Source organism: Alosa alosa, chromosome 1, assembly GCF_017589495.1.
Source record: "Alosa alosa isolate M-15738 ecotype Scorff River chromosome 1, AALO_Geno_1.1, whole genome shotgun sequence".
Lineage (NCBI taxonomy): Eukaryota > Metazoa > Chordata > Actinopteri > Clupeiformes > Clupeidae > Alosa > Alosa alosa.
Genome location: NC_063189.1, coordinates 26,099,909 through 26,126,317, shown reverse-complemented (window position 1 = coordinate 26,126,317; position 26,409 = coordinate 26,099,909). Strand labels below are relative to the sequence as shown.

The following is a 26,409-nucleotide window of genomic DNA, read 5'->3' as shown; positions in this document are numbered from 1 at the left end:
CAGGAGCACACCCCTTGCAACCTGGAAGTGTCTGAAGGCTGTGTGACATACTGAACTTGGAAATGTGCTTTTCTCACACATTTGAACAATAGCTGTACTCCAGAGTCAACCGACAACAGACACATCCTAAACAAAGCACAGGAATCTCCTTGTGTTTATCTGGAGGAGAAATCCTATTCAAAACAGCAGCAGAAGCCGGAGTCCTCTGGCTGTGTGCACACATCTTGTTGGGATAGGAGAGAGAGAGAGAGAGAGAGAGAGAGAGAGAGAGAGATAGGAGAGAGAGAGAGAGAGAGAGGGGGCAGAGGGAGAAAAAGAGAGAGAGGGGGACAGAGAGGAAGAAAAAGAGAGAGAGAGAGGAAGGGGGACAGAGAGGGAGAAAAAGAGAGAGGGAGCAAAAAGGAGGGGTGGTGAGGGTGGCGGAGAGGGAGAGGACAGGAAAACAAGCCGATGCAGACGGGGGTTGGAGCTGAGAATCAGATGTGCTCAGGCAGAGAAATGCTTTAAAACATTGTTTTTAAAAAGGCCCTGACCTGGCTGCCTCCTCTCCTCCCCCACTCATTTTGTGTGTGTGTGTCTGTGTGTGTGTTTGCACTTCTCGTCTGCATGTGTGTGTGCGCATGTTTACACGTCTCCTGTCGGTCTGCCTGCCTGCCTGCCTGCCTGCCTAGTGTGTGTGTGTGTGATTCCCTCACTTGCTGGGTGTGTGTGTGTTTGTACACACATCACTGCCTCACTTGCTGTGGGTGTGTGTGTGTGTGTGTGTGTGTGTGAACCTGAGAGAGAGGATTACTCTGGGGCAGAGCTCTAGCTGGCAGGCAGCCTCCTGCACCCCACAGCACACCCCTACTCACCAACCCTGCTGCTGAAACCCAACCCTCCCAGCCCATATACAGCACTGCCATCCACACACACACACTTCTCTCTCTTACAAATGGGTGCGGGTGCATGCACACACACACACACACACACACACACGTCCACACTGTTCTCGCTCTTGCAAATGAGTGCGGGTGCGTGCACACACACACACACACACACAAAACCCTGCCACCACCTATCTCTACCACTAAATCATGCTCTTTCTCTCCTTCTCCCTCACACACAGTGCACCCTAATAATTTCATTAACAAAAACAGTGCCACACCACATTCACACACACATGTGTGCGTGTGTGTTGCAGCTCATCTTGTGCCTGGATGCATCATGTGTGTGTTCATGTGTCTGCATGTATGGTGTGTGTGTGTTGTGCATGAGGAGCTCATCCGTAGTATTCCAACTCTCTCTCCAGCCACTCTCTAGTGTGACCCTGTACTGACCCCCACTCTGCCAATCAGAGCACTAAGAGGCAACCGCATCATCACTGCGCTGCCTGCTGCTGATCCTTCACCCGCGGCTACTACAGCCAGCACTCCACACTCACTCACACACATCACATATAGAACCCGTGTGTGTGTGTGCGCGTGAGTGATCGAGTCTCTGGACTGCGCATGCTTGGTGGGTGTGGGAATAAAATTGAAGTGCGTGTGCGTGCGTGTAAAGGGTCAATGTGCAGGGAGACCCAAGGCACCTCAGAGAGTAGTTCCAATGAGAGAGAGAGAGCAAAAGAAAGAAAGAAAGAAAGAAAGAAAGAAAGAAAGAAAGAAAGAAAGAAAGAAAGAAAGAAAGAAAGAGATAGAGAGAGGGAGGGAGAGAGAGAGAGCAAAAGAAAGAAAGAGAGAAAGAATGTGTGTGTGTGAGTGTGTGTGTGTGTGTGTGTGTCACACAAGCAATCTGCTGGCAAAGACTCCGCTCAGGTGCTTCGGAGAGGGGGCCTCTTTCTCCTTGTTGCCATGACAACCCCGACCTCAGCTCTGCCTCTCCAGTGCCATTAAAACCCTCAGGCCGTCAATCATCTGCCAGCAGGGCCAGAGAGAGGGAGAGAAAGAGAGAGGGAGAGAAAGAGAGAGGGAGAGAAAGGAAAAGGGGAGAGCATGATTGAGACGAGAGAGACGGGAGAGACGAGAGAAAGGGAGAAAGGGAGAAAGGGAGAAAGGGAGCAAGTTAAGAGAGAGGGGGGGGTGGAACACAAAAAGTAAAGAGATATGGGGAGAACGGGCAGAACACAGAGAGAGATGAATAAAGACAGGACCAAAGAAGTGATGAGGGACAGGAGTTAGAGAGATGGGGGGGATACAGTGTGAGAGAAGGAGAAAGAGGGAGCGAATAAAAAGAGCCTATATATGTGGCCTGTTGCTTTAAGACATCTTGGCACTTTCACTTCCTTCTGACCACCATCAGCTCTTCAAGCGTTTTTACCAGACCAGCACCCCACTCAACAGAACAGATCACCTCTTAATGAGTCCCCACAGTCAGACAACACACACACACACACACACACACACACACACACACACACACACACACAGAGCGGATGTAACATGACAATCGGGGTGGTCAACATTTTCAACCCCAAAGGAAACCCGGAGAGCTGTGCAGGCTCTTACTTCAGTAAGGAGGGAACTGATAACTCCCCAAGAGTCCAAAGAAATGCAATATCCATATTATATTATCCAAAATAGGCTATTAGTGGTAAAATAAATCAACATACTGTATCTAAAGCTTATTAGAAGGAAAAAAAATCAATTTCCGCCACGTAACCGGTCACTGCACGTTGTACATAGTATAGTCTGTGGTTGTAGCCCTATTCCTGGTACCGTTCCATTCAGCTGTCTGTCACGAGTTGAACGAGACCTCCTATAGGTCTCTGGTTTGTTTCTGGGCTGACTTACAGCTTGTGCAATCCAATCAAACACGGTATGTAAATTTGACCAGAGCTGTCACTTGAGCAACTTCTGTATCATGTCACTGGAGAACTCCAGAGTCGACATCCAGACACACACAGATGTGTCCGCGCTCAAACGCACGTACCTCTCTCATGGCCCGCTCTCTTGTGCTCAGCACTGTCAGTGAGTGACAGGCATCATCTCCGGCTGACTACATGTCCACCTAGTCAGCATACAGCGTACTATACTACAGCTGCAATCACTCACCCTGCACAGGCACAGGCACAGGCGCGCGCGCACGCACACACACACACACACACACACACGCCTGCTCATCTGTGCTGCATCTTAAGTGAACACACACACGCTCAACACACACATGCTCCCCATTTCACTCTCCCCCTCCACACAAGCTCCTTGGCTGGACCACGTAGTGGAAACTATTTGTTAAGCTCCTTAATTTTGCCACTCTTTCAAACAAACCCCGCCTCCCCACCCTCTTAACCGATTCAACTGCAACTGTCAGGAATGCCCTGACTTCACTCCTTTGAACAACCGGTCTGATGCTGGGCTGCATTCTTCTTGTCAAAGGACATGTATTCCATGTAAGTGAGATCAGGCTCTCTCCAATGAAAGCGCACAGAAAGCCCAGAGGACCAGGGATCCATGCAAGATCCGAAGGAGAATCGGACAGTCTTGTCCTGGTCAAGAGGCTCCCCCCTGACCGCAACAGGAGCACGCAGAGAAAATGTGCGCCTTCAGCTGGGCTTTACACCCCAGGAGGCTGCTTGTTTCATAAACTTCTCATTGGGCTGACAACAGGATGGATGCTGATTACAAGCCCACTGCATCATCAATCACCGCAAATATTTCAATGACCCGCTCGTAGAGTCCCCACTAAATCATCAGGGACTGAGAGTCGTTACGCTGGGCCCAAACAATAAAACCTGATCTGCCTTTATAAGCAGCGCCACAGAGAGAGAGAGAGAAGGACAATAGAATGAGAGAGGAGAGGGGGAAAACAACAAAAGAGGGAGAGATTAAGGCAGAGAACAATAAAAAAAGGTTAGTGGAGAGAGAGAGAGAGAGAGAGAGAGAGAGAGAGAGAGAGAGAGAGGAGGAGAATGTGGAGGAAGAAAAATAAAGATAGAGATAGAGCGTTAAAGGGAAAGGACGAGAGAGGAGAGGAGAGGAGAGGAGAAAAGGAGGGATGGAAGGACCGAGAAAGAGGAAGAGAGAGATAAAGGGAGAGAACAGAAAGAGGAGGGCAGCTATATCTGTGGGCAGCTCCAGTTAGAAGGGTCACGAAAGGTGAAACAGACAGATCCGGTCAGAGTGGCCTATCGAGTGGTTGGCCAGTCTGCCCCCCCCCACACACACACGACACACACAAACACTCCCCCCTCGAGTAATCAGAATGTTTGAACTAGACAGACAGAGAAACACACTCCACAGCTGCTGTGTCAATCAGGCCAATTAATTAGTTCGTGTCTGTGTTTGTGATCTGTGGCAAAGAGGGAGGGAATCCCTGGCACATGGGCAGGCGCCGGTAGTGTGTGTGTATATGTATGAGTGTGTGTGTGTGAATGAGTGTGTGTGTGTGTGTGTGAGTGAGTGTATTCGGGGCAAAGCCGAAACGCGTGGGTGCATGTGGAGCTGTGTATGAGTCATTCCTTCAAAAGTTTTCTCGCTCATTTTTTTTGGGTCCGCAGATTTTTAAAGACTTTCAGTTTCAGAGTTTCAGAGGTCAAGGACCCCAGTGATTCCCATTGAGCTGTGCTTCATCTTACCTTACACAGCGGGCACAAATGCCCACCTCATGCCCAACCCCAGGGGTCTTAAACAAGCCCCAATAGCACAGAATCTTGCAGATTCTCCCAATTTCCCTCACTCTTTGGGTCCGACTCGCTTGTCAATGCATGCCAGTGGGTGTTCCCGACGGTAGCTATGCAAATGACTTAAAGTATAACCGTAATTTGATTGGCTGGTGCCGTCTGTTGTTGTCCGTCGGTGCAGCAAAAGAACTTCGACACGAGCGACGGGAGCAATGCGACGCAACGGACCCACAACATTTGATGTAAGCCCATGTAAAGTGGGCGGGATGCGTGTCCAGCACTGCACCGCACGCAACTGTGTGTGGGAGCCGTAGGACCACCTAAACCCTGCTCCTAAAGAAAGAAGCAGAGTAGACTATAGCTGCATTCATCTACAAAGAATCAGGACTGCACCACACACACACACACACACACACACACACAGGGAGGCTCAACTAACTTAACCTTATAAACACAGCAGCGTCAAGACTGATGACAGAGGCCTTGGCCCATGGCGCCGTTGTTCAGATCATTAACACAAACACAGTGTACATCCTGTAAACATAACTCACACAAACATTCCCATTGCCCACAAACAAGCTAGGGTGGTTGTAGCAGCTGTGACCTTTTGTCCTCTTGCCTAGCATAGGATGCCACAAGGCCATGCCTAAACATGAATAGACACACTGCCATCCACCTGCCACACACATACACATACACATACACACACGTGCACGCACGCACCTGTATGGTCACACCTGAGAATAACTAATCACGTACACACTGCTGCGTGTGCTCCTACCCTCTACTTACCCCACTCGCCCTCAGCAGGGGCCACCAACCACCAAACACTGGCAAAGAGAGGTCAGTAAAATGCATGCTCAATCTCGCCCCCTTTAACACACACACCTGCTCTAACTGACACACACATTCTGTAACACAAACACAAAATACATTCACACACCTACTCCCAACTCACTTAGACACCCACCTGCACCAGAGTGCACACGTGCACACACACACGAGACTTAGCCCCTTGGCTGTGTGCACGATCCAGCAGCCTTTCATTAGGGCAGTGACAGCCCCAAGGGAAGAGTCCGGTGTCGCAGACCTCCCCGAAACAAAGGCAGCCGCGCAGGGGAACGGCTGCCAGGACAAGGCCGCTAATTGGAGATAATTAATGCCATTAATTAAGTACAGGAGGAAGATGAGGGGGGCACCAGTGTACTGGGGAGGAGCAGGGTAAGACACAGAGAAGGGGGAGAGAGAAGTGGAGAGAGGTGGAGAGAACAGGAGAGAGGGAGAGAAGAGGAGAGAGGGAGAGGAGGGGTACAGGGCAGGGTAAGACCGAGAAGGGGAGAGAGGGGGAGAGAGAAGCAACAAACAGAGAGAGTGGAGGGTGAATAGAAAAGGTGAAAACTGATGCCAATTCATCCATCTATATAAAACATGAAAAAGAGAGAAGGCGAGGGAAAAGGCAAGGCCCAGTGAGGTGCATTCTGGGTATGCTGCATCAGCTAGCTGAGGGAAGGACCAGGAGAGAGGAAGGGGGGAGAGAGAAAGAGAGAGATCAGTTTTAAAAGATCTCTTTATCTACCACCACCAGAGACAAACCCATAGCCCTGCTGAGTTCTGTGAGACGCCCGACTGCGCACGTACACACACACACACACACACACACACACACACACAGTGTGCCAACACCCCCATCATAACAGAGCATGGCCACAGAAACAAAATGTGTGCGGCGCACACACAAACACACACAAAGGAGAAATGCCAAGACGCACTAAGATTACCAAATGTGTAAAAGCTCATATAGCAGTGGTGTGTTTTCATAGGGACACACTAGTGCTGGGCGGTATGCTAGGATGGTCTATTTTACTGTCATGATGTAGAATAACTCCACACTAGTGGTAATGCAGTTTTGCATGGCCCCAGAAAATGATGCTGTTTACAAAAGAGCCACTCATGATTCTAATGCATCAGAATGCAAAGACAATTGCAGTCAAAATACAGAACTTTTACTGTGCAAATTTCACAAACATGTTGTATAAAACCAATACAAAAAGTAGTGCAACTTGCAATAACTATACTTTTTTGACAATTATACAAATTTGTAAAATAAAACCTCTCTGCTAATATGCTTACTCTGACAAATAGGCCTATTAGAAACATGCCTTATTGTTATTGTGTGGTTTGCATGACGTTAGTGGTAGGCTAACGTTAACTTCATGTGGATGTGGATGTCTTGTAGCTTGCCATGAGCTTCGGTTCGGTTCGCTAGGCAAAACATTAACCAAAAAAAGTTTGTTTTGGTGCACCGATGACAGTCAGGCTCATTTCTAACTAGCCAGCTAGTATTGCTCAGTTCATGTCTATAACATGCTTCACTTGCTACCTGGATAATTTCAGCGAATATTCTTAAGGTGAGATGAATGATAAGATTATTAAACTTCAACTGTTCGGTGGGTTGCTAACTAACGACATCACCTACTAGCCAGCTAGTTACAACTGTTGAAAAATCTCAATTTTCGTGACGGTAAATCCCTTTCAATCCAGTATCCCTTAACGTTTTTCCTTAACTAAAGAAACAATTTAAGGTATTCTGTGCAACACCCTTAAATAAACCCCTTACCTTAGAAAGTAAGCCTTAAGGGTCATACTTCAGGGGGAAAACTTAAGGTGTTTGTGTTTACCCTCACTACGCCTCGCAGTCGCACCATGCGTGTGAAAAAAGTCCCGTCGGAAACACTGTCGCGCGTGCACCGTTCCAAACGTTGTGTAATCAAATACACCGGTATGGCGGTATATTAAAAATTCATATCATAACGAAAATATACACCGGTATACGGTGTGAACCGGTATACCGCCCAGCACTAGGACACACACACACACACAGGCTGGGAATTTTGGGGCTAATAACAATTTGCCATCCGTCCCTCTGTCCATGTTTCAGTGGTAGAGCTGCTGTACTGCTGCCTGTGCTCCAACTTAGCCGGGAGATTTGGAGAATAAAAGTGGCTGTGAGGGGAGGACCTCCCGTGGGGCTTATTAAAAATGAAAAGAATCTCTGGCAGCCTCGGCACAAATAACTTTCCCTCTCCCTCCCCATCTCTCTATTGTCCCTCCTCACCGCTACCTTCCATCCTCGCCCGCCGTCTTCCACATCTTCCTCTTTTAACTCTCTCTCTCTCTCTCTCTCTCTCTCTATTGTCCCTCTCCATCGCCACATTCCATGCTTGCCGACTACAACTTCTCCTTCTCCCTTTCCATTCATCTGTTTGTTCTCTCCGCCTGTCGTTTCTCACTCCTGCTGATGCTCTGTCACTCCCGTTTCTCTGTTCTGGGGGACTAGAGGATGAGGAGCTCAGATTGTTTCTCTCCTCTCTGAAATAAAAAAGGTTTTATTTATTTTTTCTCTCCATTTTTAAACCCCCATCCAAAACCTTGTACATGTTGGACTCCCAGGCAGAATGTGGTCTGTATGTGTGTGTGTGTGTGTGTGTGTGTGTGTGTGTGTGTGAGAGAGTGTGTGTATTATTTATGTGGAGATAGATTTCAGATGCCGGAGTGTGAGCTACCCCTGTTACGCAGTGCCACTAACATAAGCATAGTGCAGCGCTCAAATGCAGACACATGTAGTGCGTACACACACACACACACACACACAAACAAGCTTACACACACACAAACAAGCTTACACGCGCACACAGAGTATTGTTTACAGACTCTAATTCTGATTACTGCTTTGAGTTCTTATTGAATACTTTTTTGGAGCAAAAGGAACAAAAAGAACTGAGTGAAGTAGTGAACGTGTGCCTAGGTTTCACTTAGCCTGTGCTACTCTTATAAGGGATGATGAATTACAAACCAAGCCATAGAAATAATACATTGAAGCCCTTCACCCCAAATCTCAATGGCATCATCCACTCTCCCCTTTCTACAGCTCATGAAAATGCACTGTTCTGTTATCCGAAGTCGTCTTCTTCTTCTTATTCTTCCCACCAAATTTCTGCGTCTAATTCAGCTTTAACCGTTTAACGTAGAAACTTTGTTCAAACTTTGTAACGTAGGTCTTGAAAAGGACACGTGGGGAATGTATTTTTCACTTTTGTAAACTTTATACTTTTTGAGATATTAATAATAAACTGGAAAATGTAATTTCAAACAGTTTCAAAATAAATGTCCTCACTACAATAATTCACTATTAAATAATTTAACTATTTAAACTACTCAACTATTTAACTGTTCAGCCATTTCAACTGTCAGTTGTTATCAACTATGACTCCTGCCAACTGTTTCCAAATAAAAGTTTGTTTGGCATTTTATGTTAATATACAGTATGTTTATATTTTCATGCACTGGTAATTTCCTCGAAATTACATTTTCTAGTTTTCTTTCATCTTCTCCTTCAGGAATAAATTCAAACATTTACAACAGAAATGGATTACACATTTGTACACATTCATTTACCTTCAGCGGTAAGAGCGGTCATTTCATATGTGTTTTGTGCCTGATTGTGAAATGTTTTTACAGTTAACATTGCACCTGTGGCTGGAAGACTGACGGGCAACTTTTTCCAACAACTTTTGCAGTCTCTAAAATGGAAAAAGAACTGAAGCAGAGTTAAGAGAACTGATCGAAATCTTATCAGATTCACAGTTCTTTGGAACCAGTTATTAATATCCAACCCTAACACATGCACACTCGTACACACAAACACATACATTTCCACACAAACCAGCCCACACACAGTCAAGTGAGCATATGAAAACATGTGCATTAGTGCACACACACACACAGACCCACTCACACAAACTTTAAACACACAGTTGCACTGCCGCATGTTTTCACTTTAGGTTGGCTTGGTGAGGCACACAACATGGCTGGCCTTTACAACCTTTGCAGGCACATTGAGAGAGAGAGAGAGAGAGAGAGAGAGAGAGAGAGAGAGAGAGAGAGAGAGAGAGAGAGAGAGAGAGAGAGAGAGAGAGAGAGAGAGAGAGAGAGAGAGAGAGAGAGAGAGAGAGAGAGAGAGAGAGAGAGAGAGAGAGAGAGAGAGAGAGAGAGAGAGAGAGAGAGAGAGAGAGAGAATACTGTATGGCAATACTGTACGTTATGGTCATGCTAATAAAGCTCCTTTTGAATTTGAATTTGAGAGAGAGAGGCCGTTAGAGAGGGGGGCCCAGGGGAACAGTTTAGTGTGCCAGAGAAAAAGAGAGAGAGAGAGAGAGAGAGAGAGAGAGAGAGAGAGAGAGAGAGAGAGAGACAGACAGACAGAGAGAGAGAGAGAGAGAGAGAGAGAGAGAGAGAGAAAAGAAAGAAAGAAAGAAAGAAAGAAAGAAAGAAAGAAAGAAAGAGAGAGAGAGAGGAGAACAAGGGGAAAGGGAGAGGAGAAGGAAAAGAAAAGAACTGTGTCGGTTAGACACACACCTTTTGACCCACACACACACACACACTTACACATGTACACACACACTTACACATGTACACACACACACACACACCCACACACTGGGATGAAGAAATGCTTTAGTCCAAACAAAATAAGACATTGTGTTCAGTTGAGTGACTGAACTCTTGTCCCCAGCTCAAGCCGTATCTTTCGCAACTGCCCTCAAACAACTCGAGATGCACCACGGACACGGCCATAACTGGTTTTAGGTCTTGGGCAACAATCAAACAAACAAACCAACACACAAACAAACCAACAAACAAAAATAAACCACACAAACAAACACACAAACAAAACACACAAACAAACAAACAAACAAACAAACAAACAAACAAACAAACAAACACACAAACAAACCTGCAGTCATTCCCTCTCCAGCCTCCAGGCCCTAAACAGGAGGTAGCTCTGTCTGAAGACCAGGGACCTCGACAGAAGACCACTAGTGGCATTTGAAGCAGATAACCCCACCATTCCACCAAAGCAAAAAACACACTCTCTTACAAAAGGCTTAGCAAATCACAAAAGTACAACAGAGCCAGGGAACCTGAAGAGGAAACACTTCCACACACTTGTAATAGCACTTAAAAGACAACAGGGGGCAATGTCTGCACCAATTATGTGTTAAGGCAGCCTCTCTCCAGCTCCAAGCAGGTAGCTCTGCATCAAGCACAGCTGAAGACGCAGAGAACTGGGCACAGTGATTACGGTTAACTTTGCCAGAGAGTTTAGCTCACCAGGGCAGACTCTCAAATGAAACCTGCCACTGAGAGAGTGAAGAATGAAAAAGCTCACCTCCAAATCTCGCCCAGCTCCTTAATAGCAACATATGCAGCAGGACACACACACTCAAGGCTTAGCCTATAGTCAGGACTCAGGTCTGCTCGAGTGACTGGGGAGCGGTCACTACTTCAGATTGCTTCATAAATAGGTCCAGTCATTACAGTTACAATCGACTCACGGGTCTCAGCAGTCAGGTGGACAGAGGTGAGAGGGAGAAGGGAAGCAGAAAGAGGGACAGAAACAGAGAAAAGAAAAAGAAAGAGAGAGAGAGAGAGAGAGAGAGAGAGAGAGAGAGAGAGAGAGAGAGAGAGAGAGAGAGAGAGAGAGAGAGAGAGAGAGAGAGAGAGAGAGAGAGAGAGAGAGAGAGAGAGAGAGAGAGAGAGAGAGAGAACTGCAGGGGCTCCTTGGCCACGCATGGCTTACTCTGAACAGGCCCTTGCATGTCATTGGGCAAACCTGCACCAGCATGGCCATGAATAAATAAAAGTGTGCCCTGAAATATCTGCCCAGGCTTGGCTCAGCACGCCACACCTCCAGCCTCCCTGCCCTGGCACACAAAGCCCAGGAATGTCCCCCACTCACTCAGCCTGGCCACACTTTACTGATCAACCCTGATTGGCAGGAGGAAGAGAGTGTGTGTGTGTGTGAATACGTGCATCTCCTGTGTGTGCATATGCAGGTGAATGTGCATGTATGTGTTTGTGTGTGTGAAAATGAGGTGCATATGCATGCATTTGAGTGCTTTTGAGATACATGCTGACCATGTGAATCTAGACTGGTGACCTAGTGGATGTGGTTGCGGTGGTGAATGAATTAGTATGGACCTGTGACTACAGTCATCTGCAGAAGTGTTTTGGTGACAATATCCAGATTGAATCTGGCCTGAATTAGTGACTAACTGAATGCGTGTCTGCACGACCGCACGTGTACGTGTGTGTGTGTGTGTGTGTGTGTGTGTGTGTAGAGAGGTTGACTGACAAGTTAGACTTCTCTCACCCAGCCCGTTTCTGTACACGGACCTCCAACTTCTGGATTTGATTTGAGGTACAAGAGGGGAGGGGGGCACTTCTCTTTTTAAATACACGCACAGTCACTACGCAGACAGTTACAGAGAATAGCGTTTTAAAGGAACATGTCCTTTTTTGAAGGGGAGGGGGGTAGGTGTGGGGAGGTTAACATCACACGTTAGAATTAACTCAAGATCCTCTGTAAGCATTTAGTTGGGCATCTCTGTGTGTGTGTGTGTGTGTGTGTGTGTGGTCACTGCTGGGCCACACAGCCACTCAGCACACGGCAAATATTTTAATGAACACAGTGCACAGGAGAGGAGAGGAAATCACTGGGGCATTTATGAAGGTCCTATAATGGTAAAATAGATGCCTAATAATTCTAATGATAAGTTTAAGAAGGGGGGAAGAGAAAAGAAGCCAGACAATGACAGTGCAGACCTCCAGGCGATGAGCTGACCTAGAATGTGGAAAGAGTCTAAGACCCAGGGGAGAGATCTACCCCCTCTTTCTTTCCTTCCTTCCTTCTCTCTCTCTCTCTTTCTCTCGGTTTCTCTTTATCTCTCTCTCTCTCTCTCTCTCTCTTTCCCTCTCTCTGGATCTTTCCCTCCTTCTCTGCCCATGCACACACTCACTCACAAATACACAAAGAGACACACTTGCCTGCATGCGCACACACCAAACACGCACACACACACCTTTAAAATCCCAGCCTTCCCTCTGTTCTGTTATGCTAATTCTGCGAGTGAGAAGGCCAGTGTCCCAGGAGGAGAGGGTCATTCCACCCCCTCACCCCTCTACCTCTCTACCTCTCTCTCCTCTCTCTCCCTTTCCTCTCAGTCCCTCTCTCTCCCTCTATCTCCCAGTCCCTCTCTCCTCTCTCCCTCCTTCCTCTCAGTCCCTCTCTCATCCCGCCCGCTCTTCCCATGTCTCAGCATCTCCCTCATTCCCCATATCCCTCTCCGTCTCTACCCCCCCTCCTTTTCCTCCCCTCATTTCTGCTCTTGCCCTCTCCCTCCCTCTCTCTCTCGCCCTCCCCCACAGCCTCTCCAGTAGGGGATGGGTGTCAGCAGCTTGCAGAAGCTGTTGCCATGGTGATGGGTCCTGTCTGCACTCTGTCCCCCAGGCATCCCGGATCAAGAGAGAGAGAGAGAGAGAGAGAGAGAGAGAGAGAGAGAGAGAGAGAGAGAGAGAGAGAGAGAGAGAGAGAGAGAGAGAAGGAAAGAGAACGAGGGATGGAGAAAATATGGAGAGAGAGAGACGGTGGAAGGAAGGGAGGGAAAGAGCGAGAGAGAGAGAGATGAAGTGAGAGTGAGAGAGGGAGGCAGAAGATACAAAGAGCGAGGGTGTGAGGCAAAGGAAGAAGCAGTGAGAAAGATAAGACTTCTACTGCAGAAATACAAAAACACTGATACTGACAGTCAGTTTAAAGGGAATGATGACCAAAGTCTTTATCACCTGTAAGTATGACGTATGTAAACATGACGACACCAAAACATGTTAAGATAAAGCATTAACCCTACAGTAGCTCCTACCAGTGAGTCATGTGCCATACTCCCTGCACTCCACATAAGCTACTGATCAGCAGCGAGAAAACCCCCAAACCTCATCACTACCACCAAACCATCGCTGGTCTTCTCCTAATACTCCAATACTGCAACTCTACAGAGCAAGATGCTATAGCCTGCTCACAGGTTTCACAGACAAGACACAGCCTTCACACCGATGAGATGTGAATCCATCGGAGCTGCACTGTTTAGACAATGAGGCAACAAAACATCTTTCTGGAACACAAATGGAGAGAGGGGGAGGCAGACATCAGACATGCTATGATGGTAGACTTTTCAAGCAGAACACAAATCAGACTTCACTTCGGAAACATTCAAATATTATATGGAGGTGGTTTGTGTGTGTGTGTGTGTGTGTGTGTTGAGGGAGAATTTCATCTTGGTCTGGCCATGCCATCTCTCGTCAGGGCCTGGACCAATCAGCACAGCTCCTGCACCTTCTCCCTAAGCATCATGGGAGATGTGCGAGGAGGCGAGAGAAATCCCTGGGCGGCTCGGCTAGATTAAACTGGCTTTGTAATCCGCTTGCTTTTCACCTCCTCGTCCTCAACTCAGAGTCTGTGTTTGAGTCTGTGTGTGGGGTACTTGTCCGCCCATGCACCTCACTGCCTGTGAGTACAGTATACAAAGAGGGTGAAAAATCTGAGCGTAGAAGAATTCATCAATAGCGCTCACACACACACACCACACACACACACACACACACACACACACACACACACACACACACACAGTGAACAGCCGTGACTACTTTTAAGTTACAAAAAAGGCAAAACAGCCAGACAGACGAGAGAAATAGAGATGAATGAGGGAGAGAGTGAAAGTGAAAGAGGACAAATAAGTGTGTGAGAAGGAACCAGCCGGAGTGAGAGCACTGAGCACACAGGCACTGAGAGAGAGTGAGAGAGAGAGGCACTGAGAGAGAGTGAGAGTGAGAGAGGAGGAGGCTCTGCTGTGCCTAGAGAGACACAGGCAATGTGGTGGTGCCTCGTAAAGCTCTGACAATCTCTCCCTCCCTCGGTCTCTTTCCCTTCACTCCTGCCTCCTTCACCTCTCTCTCCCAGGTTTCAGTCAAGACAAGTAAAGAGAACATGCTTCAAACATTCTTTCTTTCTCTCTCTCACTCACACACACACACACAGCTGTTCTCTGCCTCACACTCTCCTCTCCCCCCTCCCCCCTCTTTTCTCTTCCTCCATCTCTACTCCTCACTCTCAGCAGATACAGCTACAGAAAATAAGTAACCAGCTGGTGGGCTGGTCAGGTGGTAAGAGAGCAGGGCAGAGGCATGGACAGATGCAGCAAGATGGACAGACAGCCTGACAAAACAGGGGAGTTAGAGGGCATTACTTAATCACTGAATTCATAGCATTTAGAGATGTTTAGGGACTAAAAAGGCATTACAAAAGGAGGAAAGGTTCTTCTGCATTGACAGCGCAAACACCAGTGCAGCCCAGCACGGCCCAGCACAGCCCCTTACTCCAGCATGAATGAATAACACGGACGCAGCACAATACTCGCCAGCTCTCCACCCGCACTGACCAAAGCAGTTCCACTACCAGCATCCCACGCCTGCCACACTAGGGTACCAAACTGCAAACAAGCCAACAGGAACCTGATACAGGGCAAGTAATTATTTATATTTATATTTATATTTATATTTATATATATATATATATATATATATATATATATATATATATATATATATATATATATATATATATATATATATATATATATATATATATAGATATAGATATATATAGATAGATAGAGGAAGGAGAGAGAGGGAGAGAGAGAGAGATTTTTTTTTTTTTTTTAAAGTTTGAACTTCTCGCAGTAGAGTCTACTACTGAGTAGATCAGTAGCAGCTGGACCAGTGGGATGACTATCCAGTAGGTGGACTAATGAGAAGACCAATAGCTGGACATCAAAGGCGGTGGCTGCTGGATTTACTGCCCCGTCTGGCTGGCCAAACAGGCAGGCGGTCAGATAGGTGCATGTGGCTCTGCATGGCGTCCGTGTTTTGGCACGACCCGCTCAGCAGCCCTGCCGGGAGGGCAGCAGGAACTCTGACAGGCCGTCGGGCTCCATGAATAATTAATCAGCTCCAGCGAAGACGAGCGATTGGACGGACTACTGGCTGCTGCCAGTCAATGGCCTATCGCACGGAGGGAGCTCACATTCAGGGGCAATTGATCAACACCGCAACCTTTTGTAGTGGTCCTGGAAACTAAATGGTTCAGGTCGATACGACTTAAAAAGGCCTGCTGAACACTCCTGCCGCCACCAAAACAGCTCCCTTTTGGAGTGCTTTCAGGGCTCAGATAGTGAATGACACAAGACCGGGAGGCCAAGGGGAGCTCTGAATGGGCTGTGGCTGAAAGAGCCCGGAGGTGATGTCTGGACTGGAGAGGGCTGTTCTGTTCTGGTGTGAGAGCTGGGGCTGTGAGGGGCCACTTGAAGCTGCGGCCTTCGACTCCAGTCTTTCGGTTTCAGTTTGTGCTTCTCTGCGGGCCTTTAAAAAGTTGACAGTGAGGAGAGGCGAAGCCAGCCACACAAACTCCTAACAGAGGCCAGTTTAACCGCCTATCCTCTCTATATCGTCCATCCCTCCCCATCTCACTCACACACATAACACGATAAATCTGGGCAGTCAGTCACGACTCACTTTGTGGCATGGCATGAACATCTGTGTGTGTGTGTGTGTGTGTGTTGTGGCCTTGCCAGGGCTGAGGAATTTCACGACAGGATAACAGAACCATAGGCACATGCCGAGGTCAGAAAGGGGAGAGAGCACCAGCACATGAGGGCACAGCACATGAGGGGGTTTCCATGGACACCAAATGAAGGGTATGTTCTTCTCTATGTGTTTGTGCTTTCCTTTGTGCGTGCTGTGCATGCATGTGGGCAGTGTGCAGGGCTTAAAATTCATTTTTCAAAATGGGGGGGAATTCCCCCCTTAGGTTATTCATGTAGGGGGGATTTACACAATTTGGGGGGGGGGGTCGATTCTGATACCAAGTCAAGAATTGCGATTTCAATACTTCGATACTTTTTTTTAAAAAGTGTTTGATTTTGGGGCCCCCACCACCCTGACGTCATCAGTAATATATACTGTAGTGGGATCATTCACAACAGTGGACATCCTAGATTCTGCTTGACTCTCTCCACACACACAAATACACACTGAAAATGATAGCTTATGTGATATGTTTCTATCATTTATTTTTGAATTCAAATAGAGTGTATTTATTTAATAATGCATTTAGCATTTTACTAGTAATTACTAGTAGCTAAACATATTTAGGAATGCCTCTATATTGACGTTTTAACCTATAACACTTAGGCATATCTTTAATGTGGTGTGTAGGTCCAATTGAGTGCACATTGCTGATGAGTAGGTGTAATTGAGTGCCTGTCACTTTAAGAAAATACGTGGAGAGTAATTCTATGGAGTAATTAGCCCCCTTCAACCTGACGGTTTTAGGCTATACTTACAACCGGACCAGCGTCACACAGAGCAGGTTGTTTAGCCATGCCCCTTTTGAGGGGGGAAAACATTCCCTCAGAACAAGCCAGAGTGAACCGGGTAGACATGTACCAACCACACAGCTAAGAACCCCTCCCCTGAGTTTCTTTTGCCTACCATGTCCTCAAAAAATCCTGACAGAAGAAAAATTATGGCTACAAGCCATAAGAAGAGAAGACCGTGATGACACTTCTGGTCACTGAGTGGGGTTGTTGCACCACTCTCACTTCGGAGACTGAAGGGACATGTTTTTATATTAATTGAATTAAGCTTTTGTAGGTATCTTTCACGGTCAACGACCGCAAAGTGGTTATGTATTGAGTGGTCATATTGATTTGTGGTATTTTTTGTTATTATTTACTCCTCGCGATTTCTGTACGAATTCACGCTTATTGACCCTAATTTGCGTTGGAGTTAATGAGAGGGGTTGTTTGTTTTCCCCGAAAGGGCGGAACGCTTTGTCACGAGTCAAGTTCCCCGGATGTGCCGGGTCTAACCTATAGTCGCTAGTGAATAAAAGTTGTGCATAGTCGCGGTATGTGTATGCAAATTATTATGTTTTCTATGTCATTAGATACAATAAATGTTCAAAAACTAACATGTCGAAGACAATCTTTCTGGGATCAAGTGTTGACGTGACCTGAGCTAGCAGGATCGTTACCAAGGAGCTCTTTCCAGATGTAAAGTTTGCCATGGTGAAGCGTAGCCTTCGGCGTAAGCGCCAAAGTGGTTCTCTCTCTCTCTCTCTCCGTGTGTAAAGCCTGCATGAGGCTATGTTCAATTCAACTCGCCACTTAATGATTAGGCTATATTAACGTCATCAGACAGGCTGTAAAAGTGTATGCGGGAATTTCTCGCATTATGATGGCTAGAGTTGCGGGACTTGAACAAATTATGCGCAATACCCGCAATCCCGCAGTGAAATTTAAGCCCTGGTGTGTGTCCAGTGAAGATGTGCCTTCTCTTCGTCCAACACAACACCCATTTGTGGGCCTGAACTGTACACACACACACGGACACGGACACGGACACACACACACAAGTCAAGGGGAGAAAAGTGTGGTGGGGCAGAGGCCTGTGTGTGTTGGGCTGGCTCAAAGGTTAGCCTCGTCAATGGTGCCATTGATTAAAGTGACAGCAGTATGAGAGTGGGGCTGTGTGATGAGGCCCAACACGAGTTCTATTAGCACTCCCGTAACGCTGGGACTGCCGCTCATGAATTATTCTGTCTGAGGACACATGCATATGCATGCGTGCGCGCGCACACACACAGACACACACACACACACACACAGGGCTAAGCACATACTCACTTCCCTTCACATACAATTTCTTACACACACACAAATATACACTCTCTCTTATCTCCCACACACACACACACACACACGTCTCTGGGTCAGACAGCAGACGGCAGCTGCAGAGTGGGACTGTGTGTGTCTGGTAGAGGAGAGCCTGACTGGGAGCAGATATCCATAACATAACCCAGCTCTGAGACAACAGCAACACTTACTGACCGAAGCATTAACAACCACACCAGCTTCAGTAGTCACATGCCAAAATTTACACAGATATAGGAACGCCACCTATAACCGCCCGTCCCCTGTTTCCGCTCTCCTACGTGTATGAGTCACTTAATATTCATTTCTATACAAACCAAGATGGCGGATTCCTAAAGAAACGCAAGTACCCACACCATAAGTGTATCTAAATTAGCTATGTACCAAAAATGAGCTACGATTTTACCGTGACTCGAAGAGCTGTAAACAGCGCTGTGAGGCTGCGTGTAGAACTCCGCTTGGAGCTCCAGTGGAAAGGGCGGAAATAAGCATCCACCAGCCCGGCACTAAACTCTGAGCATGGTTCAAATCTACATACCTTTGGCTACTGAAAAATGTAAGGTTGTTGTTTTAGAATTTTTCGAACGAAAGGGGCGGTAATTGGTGGTTTTACGATATCTAGATCACATACAGAAACATACTGTGCATCAATAACATAAACATGATAACATAATCCAAACTAGTCATTTTTGAATCCATTTGTTTAGCCTACATCTTTGATCTAATTCATTTCAGTTTAGCACCCAATCTATACAGTAGCTCCATCACAGAAAGCACTACAGCCAGACAATTTTCCCTCTTGGTGTCTGTCGCCTCATGTCCACCTTCCGACACACACACACAAACAAACACCCACCCTGGGTGCAGTGGCCAGTGTCCCATAGTGATGAGGACCTATGTAGGGGACTTCATACAGGCATGAAAAATGTGACACGAGACAAGAAAAAAAATGATGGGAGTGCATTTCCGTGTGAGAGCAGAATGTGCACCGTCTGCTGAACAGTCAAATACCTGCACTCTTCTCACCAGCCGTGCCATACAGAGACCTGCTCCCTCCTCCTGCGCACGCACACACACACACACACACACACACACCCCAGGCTAGGGGACAGAGGGTCAAGGAGACGGTGATGAGGTAGGCTTCAGTGTGGTGCTGAATGTAAATGAGAATCCTTCACACCACTCTGCTATCCAGTGTGTGTGTGTGTATGTGTGTGTGTGGTCGAACAGTCTCTGTCTTGCTCTCTCTCCCTCACACACGTACACACCAACCTCATAAACACATCTACAAACATAGCTCTGCCCACAATCAATATACATTCTCTGTTCAGCAGAGACAGACGCACACACACGCCATTTTGAGGCACTTCTGGGTCAGTATTTCTGTAGTGAGCTAAACACCTCATTTAGATGCCCTGCCAACCAGATGCGTGAAATGCCACCACATCAAGTCTACCTGGGGACTATGACCGACCACACACACACACAGAATCAAAGACCAGGTGCAGGTGGAACACACACACACACTCTCTGACAGATGCACACACAACAACCCACCAACACACGTGTAAGTGCAGAAAGTGTGTGTTGTGTTTGGTGTGGAGTGGAGTGGGAGAGAAATAAGGAGCTGATGACATAAAAACAGTCATCACGGAGCATTAGAGTTCCTGACTGGAACTGCACCCCAGACACACATAAAGACTCGGGTGAGCTGCTGTGCACTTCCCCCTCAACACTGGCCCTGCCAACAGCATACTGCCACATTGCAGCCCTCAGAATGAGTGTGTTGTGAGTTGTGTGTGTGAGTCGTGTGTGAGTCGTGTGTGTGTGTGTGTGTGAGAGTGTGTGATGCCAGAGTGCAGCAGCAGAGTGCGGTGATGGGCAACAAGGCCCATAACAGCATGCCCAGTTGGACAATGTATGAAGTTCATATGTATAGCGTTAATGTGTGTGTGTGTGTGTGTGTGTGTGTGTGTGTGTGTGAGAGAGAGAGATCGTTTGAAGCATGCATGTTTCTCCACATGTTCTCTTTACTCGTCTTGACTGAAACCTTATATTATCGATAACCAATGAACAGCAAGCCTCTTTATCTGTCAGTCATCTCCCTCTCCAAACTACTTTCTTCTTTTGTTTCTCCTCCTGTTAAACACTTCTGAGATCTTCTCACTGCAACCGTCTGACCCCAAGCCCCATTCAAAAAACAAACAAATTGATGAAAGAACAAGAGCATGTAGCCCATTTCAGGTGAGAAGCTGCGAGTCAACCAAATGCTCCTGGACTGGACAAGCACTCTGAGATTATCCTGAACTATGGTCAGAGTGGAGAGGTCTTTGAGGTGTGATTGTGAGGAGATGTTAACCTGTGAGGCAGGAGAGAGAACCAACAAGTCATCAGGAGACGATGGAGAGATTCGAGGGGGATGCAGATGAAATGTTTGGTAACACAGCCAAAGCCAGCCTGTTGAGTGCACGCACACACACACAGAAACGTACACACTCAGACCCAAACATGCACACACAAACACACTCCCACCAAATCCCATACCCCCCTCTCCCCAAAACCCAGACACACAGATACAAGACGCTTTCTGAGGGTGTCCATGTATTTTGGTGCTGTTTTTTTTTTTTTCTCTTCTCGCTGCATGCCCAGCTGGTACTTGAGGCTGGCGAGGCGCTGGCAAGCCCCCTCTCAAGCGAGGGCGTACAACAGCACAAGACGCCCAGGATGCCAAGAGCCCGAGCTGCCAACAGCGCCTGCCAACACAGCTCAAGCACCCGGAGAGGAGGAGGTAGACAAAGAAGGGAGCACAGAAAGAAAGAGAAAAGAGAGATAAACAGAGTGGGTGGGGGGGTGCTTTACTTCAGGGTAAAGCAACAGGGACTGGTCCATGGAAGAGAGAGAGGTAGAAGTTTGTGGGAGGGAGTGAGTGAGTGAGTGAGTGAGTGAGTGAGTGAGAGAGTGAAAGAGGAGATCACATACGATGGAGAGAGAAAAAGAGAAAATGAGACAGTGGAGTGGGCTGAGGGGGGTTATAAGACAAAGCATTGACTGGAGAAGTGTATGAAACAGGGGCATAATGTAAAAGACATTGAGAATTCAGTTTTTCAGTGGGAGATGCAGCCGGTGTCAGAAGCCAGGAATGGAGAGATCAGAGGGCGGAGGAGAGAAAGTAAGGAAAGAGTGAGCGGTGTCACACAGGAGGCTGTAAGCCTATTGCTCTTCCCCTCCCTGCTTAGATCATCTCCAGCTCTGCTCTAGTTAACCACATCCAGGACACACAGGAAGGGCCTCACACATAATCACATCACTTATGTGCTGCCTATGCTAACTAAACTCCTACTACACACACACACTGGCTATTCACAGACACATAAACTAATCATAAACAAGTCATTAACACCACCTTCACTACCGCCTGATGCAGAGGTGGGGGATAAGCATTCACTTCATCCTCCCCCTCGTAAGGAAATCCTGTTTCTTCAGGGGCCATGTGGATATTCCACCCTCCGTCTTCCAGAAGTTGGAATAGTGAAATGGAGCCTAAACCGGGGGAGTGTGCACTGTTTGGGGATCGTCTTAGCTAGGCCCCGCTTGTTTGACATTATGGTCGCCAACACACTGACAGATGCTGCGGGGAGGCAATCCCTGTGACGAATTTGGGGTCATTAATCTGAAAATAAAATCCCAACAAAGTCTGTGTTGTATTAAGAACACACACAAAAGCATCTCGACTCTCCTTTACAGCCATGCAGTGATGCGCTCCACACAGTCACACACCCCTCTTCATTGGACCTAAATGTATTGGAATGCGTGGTGGCATCAAGCACCACACAAGCATGAACAGACAGATACACACAAAGCCTGTTTAGGAGGAACTTCAGTACCAGTGAAAACCCTCCCAATCCCCTTCTCTGGGGCCCCCTACCCCCCCATACACACACACACACACACACACCTCGATCCCTCTCCCCACCCCCACTCTCCTCCACTGCGCCTGGATCAAATATTAACCACGGCCGCCTGCCTCCACTGAGCATGCCCAGAAGCCTGCCGGGGATGAAGCCACTAACAAACACAAAGAGCTGTTAACTCCATGACTGCTGGAGCTTGGAAGGCAACATACAGCCAAAGACAAACACACACTATCCACACAGAGAGAAGACACACCAACACACTACAAACACACAGTTCTCATCACCCATGCCATTCACACACACACACACGCACATGCTCGCACACACACTATGGCACGCAGGCAAGGCACAACAAACAGCCTGTAACCCACCACAGTTGGAGCCCACTGGGGAAGCTGGCCACACACACACACCTGGGTGGAGTGGACGCAGAGCAGGGAGTGTTCATATGAGGGGGAATTATGCACAGAAAGCGAGGGATGCAGAGAGTGCAGCAGCGAAAGAGAAGCTGGTGGCGAAGAGGGGGAGCGCGGCGGAGAGAAATGAAGATAAGGGAGGGCTGCTGGGGTGGAGGTGACTGTGGGCGTCTTTATGCAGATCCTTAACGCAGTCCTCATAATAAATCTCCCCCGCTCGCTCTCCCTTTTCACCCACCCCTCTCTACCTCCCTCTTCCCCTCTAGCTCACCCCACCTCTCTCCCTCCCTCCCTCCCTCCCTCCTCCTCTTTCTCTCTCTCCTCTCCTCCCGTCTTCCTCTCTTTCCCTCCCTCCCCCTTCTCGTTTTCTCTCCACCACCACACTCCCTCTCCCCCCCCTTTCTCCAGCTCTCGTTTGCTCTCCCTCCATCCCCTCCTCTCTGTGTTTATGTCTTCCTCCACTATTATGATTCCAGTGCGTCGTCATGCTGCCCGCACTCCTCTTCTCTCCTTCCCCCGAGCCAGCCAGCAGACCGGGCATCATGGGTAAAGAGCCAGATTACCCAATCAATCTTCCCCAGGGAGAGAGAAGAAGGGAGGGAGGGGATGAGAGAGAGAGAGAGAGAGAGAGAGAAGGGAGGGAGGGGATATGAGAGAGAGAGGGAGGGGATATGAGAGAGAGAGAGAGAGAGAATACAGTATGGTGGGAGAATGACAAGAGACAGAAATAATGTAGGAGAGGTGGTGAGAGAGGGCTAGTGCGAGAAAGAAGAGGAGGGAGGAAAATAGTAACAGCAAGAGAGGGAGAGAGAGAGAGAGAGAGAGGAGAGAGAGAGAGAGAGAGAGAGAGAGAGAGAGAGAGAGAGAGAGAGAGATGCGTGCATGTAAACAAATGGCTGACAGACATTCAAGAATTCGAGAAGCAACAAGCATAACACCACCACATCCTCCAGAGGCATCTCTCCTGCTGCTCCAGCCTTGTTCTGTTGCAGCAGTGGGGTACTACTGGCAGAAGCCGATCTGGCAACACTCCTCCACCAAAACCACCAACCCCACCAAGTGGCTCTCTGACCGCCGCACCTCAAGGGTAACCAGCTCCTGCTCCGATCAGAGAACCTGCTGATGGGAGAGGAGAAAGTAGCCTGGCCGCCGTGAGCGCCTGAGCAGTGCTGCTGGATGATCTCGGAGGAGTGGACACAGTAGCTATGTTCTCTTCCATTCTGATGCCCAGTCTCTAGGTCAGACTAGCCTACACCATGGAGCAGACACTGCTGTTCGCTCACTACTGAGCCTCTCCGGTCACTCTAGGGATACAGTACGCAGGGCAGTTCACCACTTATGGCCTGCGTGAGCCATCCCATCACCCTCACATGGATATTAGCCTGTATTTACTTTACGACTATTAATCTAAAGCGATGGCGGGCCCTAGGACTGCAAGTGACTCTCCTGTTGAATCCTTAGGATGACTGATGATCATTACACGGTTTTAACATCAGACAGAGAAGAGGAGGAAGAGGAAAAGGAAGAGGAGGAGGAGGGCTGTGCAGCACAGCGAAGAGGAGCAGAGCGTGAGCGAGCGAGCGAATGGCGTTGGCATTAAAAGGTGTCGAGTCCCCGAGCGCTGGGAGCCGAGCCAAGGCTGCAATCCCACAAAAAGCGCTGGATTAGCCCTCAACCATTCCTGGGATTTGAGGATTAGGGGGTTCTATTCCATTATCTTCCTCAGCACTGGAAAAATATTCTTCACTGTCTTAGCTCTCCCATACGGTCTGTGCATGTGTGTGTGTGTGTGTGTGTGTGCGTGCGTGTGTGCGTGCGTGTGTGCGTGCGCGTGTGTGTGTGCATGTGTGTGTGGCCCTGGCCCTGGTCTAGTGCACCCCAGCACCCGCTCAGCACTGGCACTTCACTCAGTAGTGGAGGGAATGGGGAGGTGTGATCATAAATCATTAGTCCCAAGGACACGCTAGTGGCCGCAAAGTCCTTGCCACAGATAGACACTGAATACTGCTGTTCAAGCACAAGATCAACAGACCTCTGATTCCCTTTCTCTTTCTCACACACACTTCCCGTTTTGCTGTCTGGGCCCCACAGGTGGGTAGCGTTGGGGGTTTGAACAGGCAGGTCAAACACGGCCTCTTGCCGCTTCTACACATGGGACTCTGATACTTCCATTAGCCATCGGAGCCATCAGCAGAGTGCAAACAGAACCAACGCACGCGGCACACGGCACACCGAGCCTACATGCAGTGGTGTGGTAGGAGGACCAGCAAGGAGTCAAGCTTGAAAAAAGGGCAACACATTTCACAGGTACACCATGGGACATATGCTTCAACTAAAGACGTTAGACTGATTCGCAACTATCTATGGTTTGAATGGCCTTCAGCTTATGCTACCCATACATGAGAAGACTGACAAGATTTGGGAAAGATTCTTGAACTATTTTTAACTATGAAAGTCTTTCCCAAATCTTGTCAAAGTCCTCTGGAGAGGTGCACAGCACTTACACGCCTTCATGATTTTGTTAAGTCTCAGCATACCATGCTAGATACAGGAAGTGGGTGACTGCCTGATAAAGGACCTGATAAACAGCCTGGTCATTAAGTAAAGCACCTACTGAGCCAAAACAAACACCTGCTCAAGCTGTAGATCACTGCTGAAAATCATTCAGGTGTTCAAGTGTCTTTCTTCACAGCCAGATACACACTGTTCTCAGGAAGAACAAGAGCTCTCTCTGTGTGTGTGTGTGTGTGTGTGTGTGTGTAAAATCAGTCACTGCACCTGTTAATCTGCTGGTAGGAATTAAAAGCAAGCATCAGATTAGTCACCTGTCACTTCGTGCCTGATCTGATGGGCCTAAGACTAAAGTGTGTGAGTGTGTCCCTCTCCTCCACTCTCTCCAGAGCTCCAAACAAACAGATTAGGCCTCGGCGGCCGTGGCCCGCGGGTCAACGCCAGGCGAAAGGCTTAGAGGCCTGAGCTCTGAGCTCTGCTGCCTCGCCATCAGAGGGAACTCAAAAGAACATGGTTAACGGCCACACACATACGGAAAGTAAACATACTTAAACTCACTTCTATCTCTCTAAACTGTGTGAGCACCCACCCCCCATGCCCCAACACCCAAACCATCGTACCAACCAAACAGCAAATACCATCATCCCCACCCCACACTCCCATCCACTTAACAAACATGGTTAACACCATTAAGTATCCCATACACAACCCAAAATGGCAAACACCAAGCACTACACCCCATCTCTCCTCTTTGAAAGAGGGATCAGCCGTACACCACCCCATGCTTCCCCACGTCTGCTTCTCTGACCAGTCACACTGTCAGCTCAGCTCCACACATACACACACACACGACAACAGGGTTCCAGACTGTCCAGAGGAGAAGCTAGGCCCCCCCCACCTGCTGCCCTATCCAAAAATACACAAGCAGCTACCCACCGCAGGAACGGAACATGGATGAGCATGAGGACTCAATCAGCTCTTCATGAAAACACACATCAAATAGAGATCATGTTTCCTCCTCTTTTCTCCCCTCAGGAGAATGGAGCTCTGGTCTCCCGCCACTATCAACAAAAACCCAAAAGCACCCGAGCAACCCACAGCAAGAAACAGAGGATGAGGAGGAGGTGACTCACATAGTCGTGGAAGGCCTTGGCCTCGCTGGAATGCTCGCAGGTCTCGCGTCTGTCAGGGGCAGCGCAATACAAGTCCCAGAATACACTGCAACAGAGAGAAGAGAGGGCCAGTTATAGAGTAACACAGTTATTCACAGAAATTTCACATCAAACACAAACAATTCAAAG

At 47.9% G+C, this 26,409-nt stretch overlaps 1 protein-coding gene across 3 annotated transcripts in view; it reads right to left on the bottom strand.

The window, feature by feature from the left end:
• Positions 1 to 26,409, bottom strand: part of zgc:110158 (uncharacterized protein LOC553590 homolog) — a 54,767-nt gene that overhangs the window by 13,803 nt on the left and 14,555 nt on the right. For all 3 annotated transcript variants that reach the window (XM_048248217.1, XM_048248200.1, XM_048248208.1), the window contains exon 4: positions 26,242 to 26,326. Coding sequence is in view for 2 of the 3 variants with exons in the window: in XM_048248200.1 (XP_048104157.1) it covers positions 26,242 to 26,326 (85 nt within the window). In the remaining variant the exon portion in view is untranslated. The remainder of the gene's footprint in view (positions 1 to 26,241; positions 26,327 to 26,409) is intronic.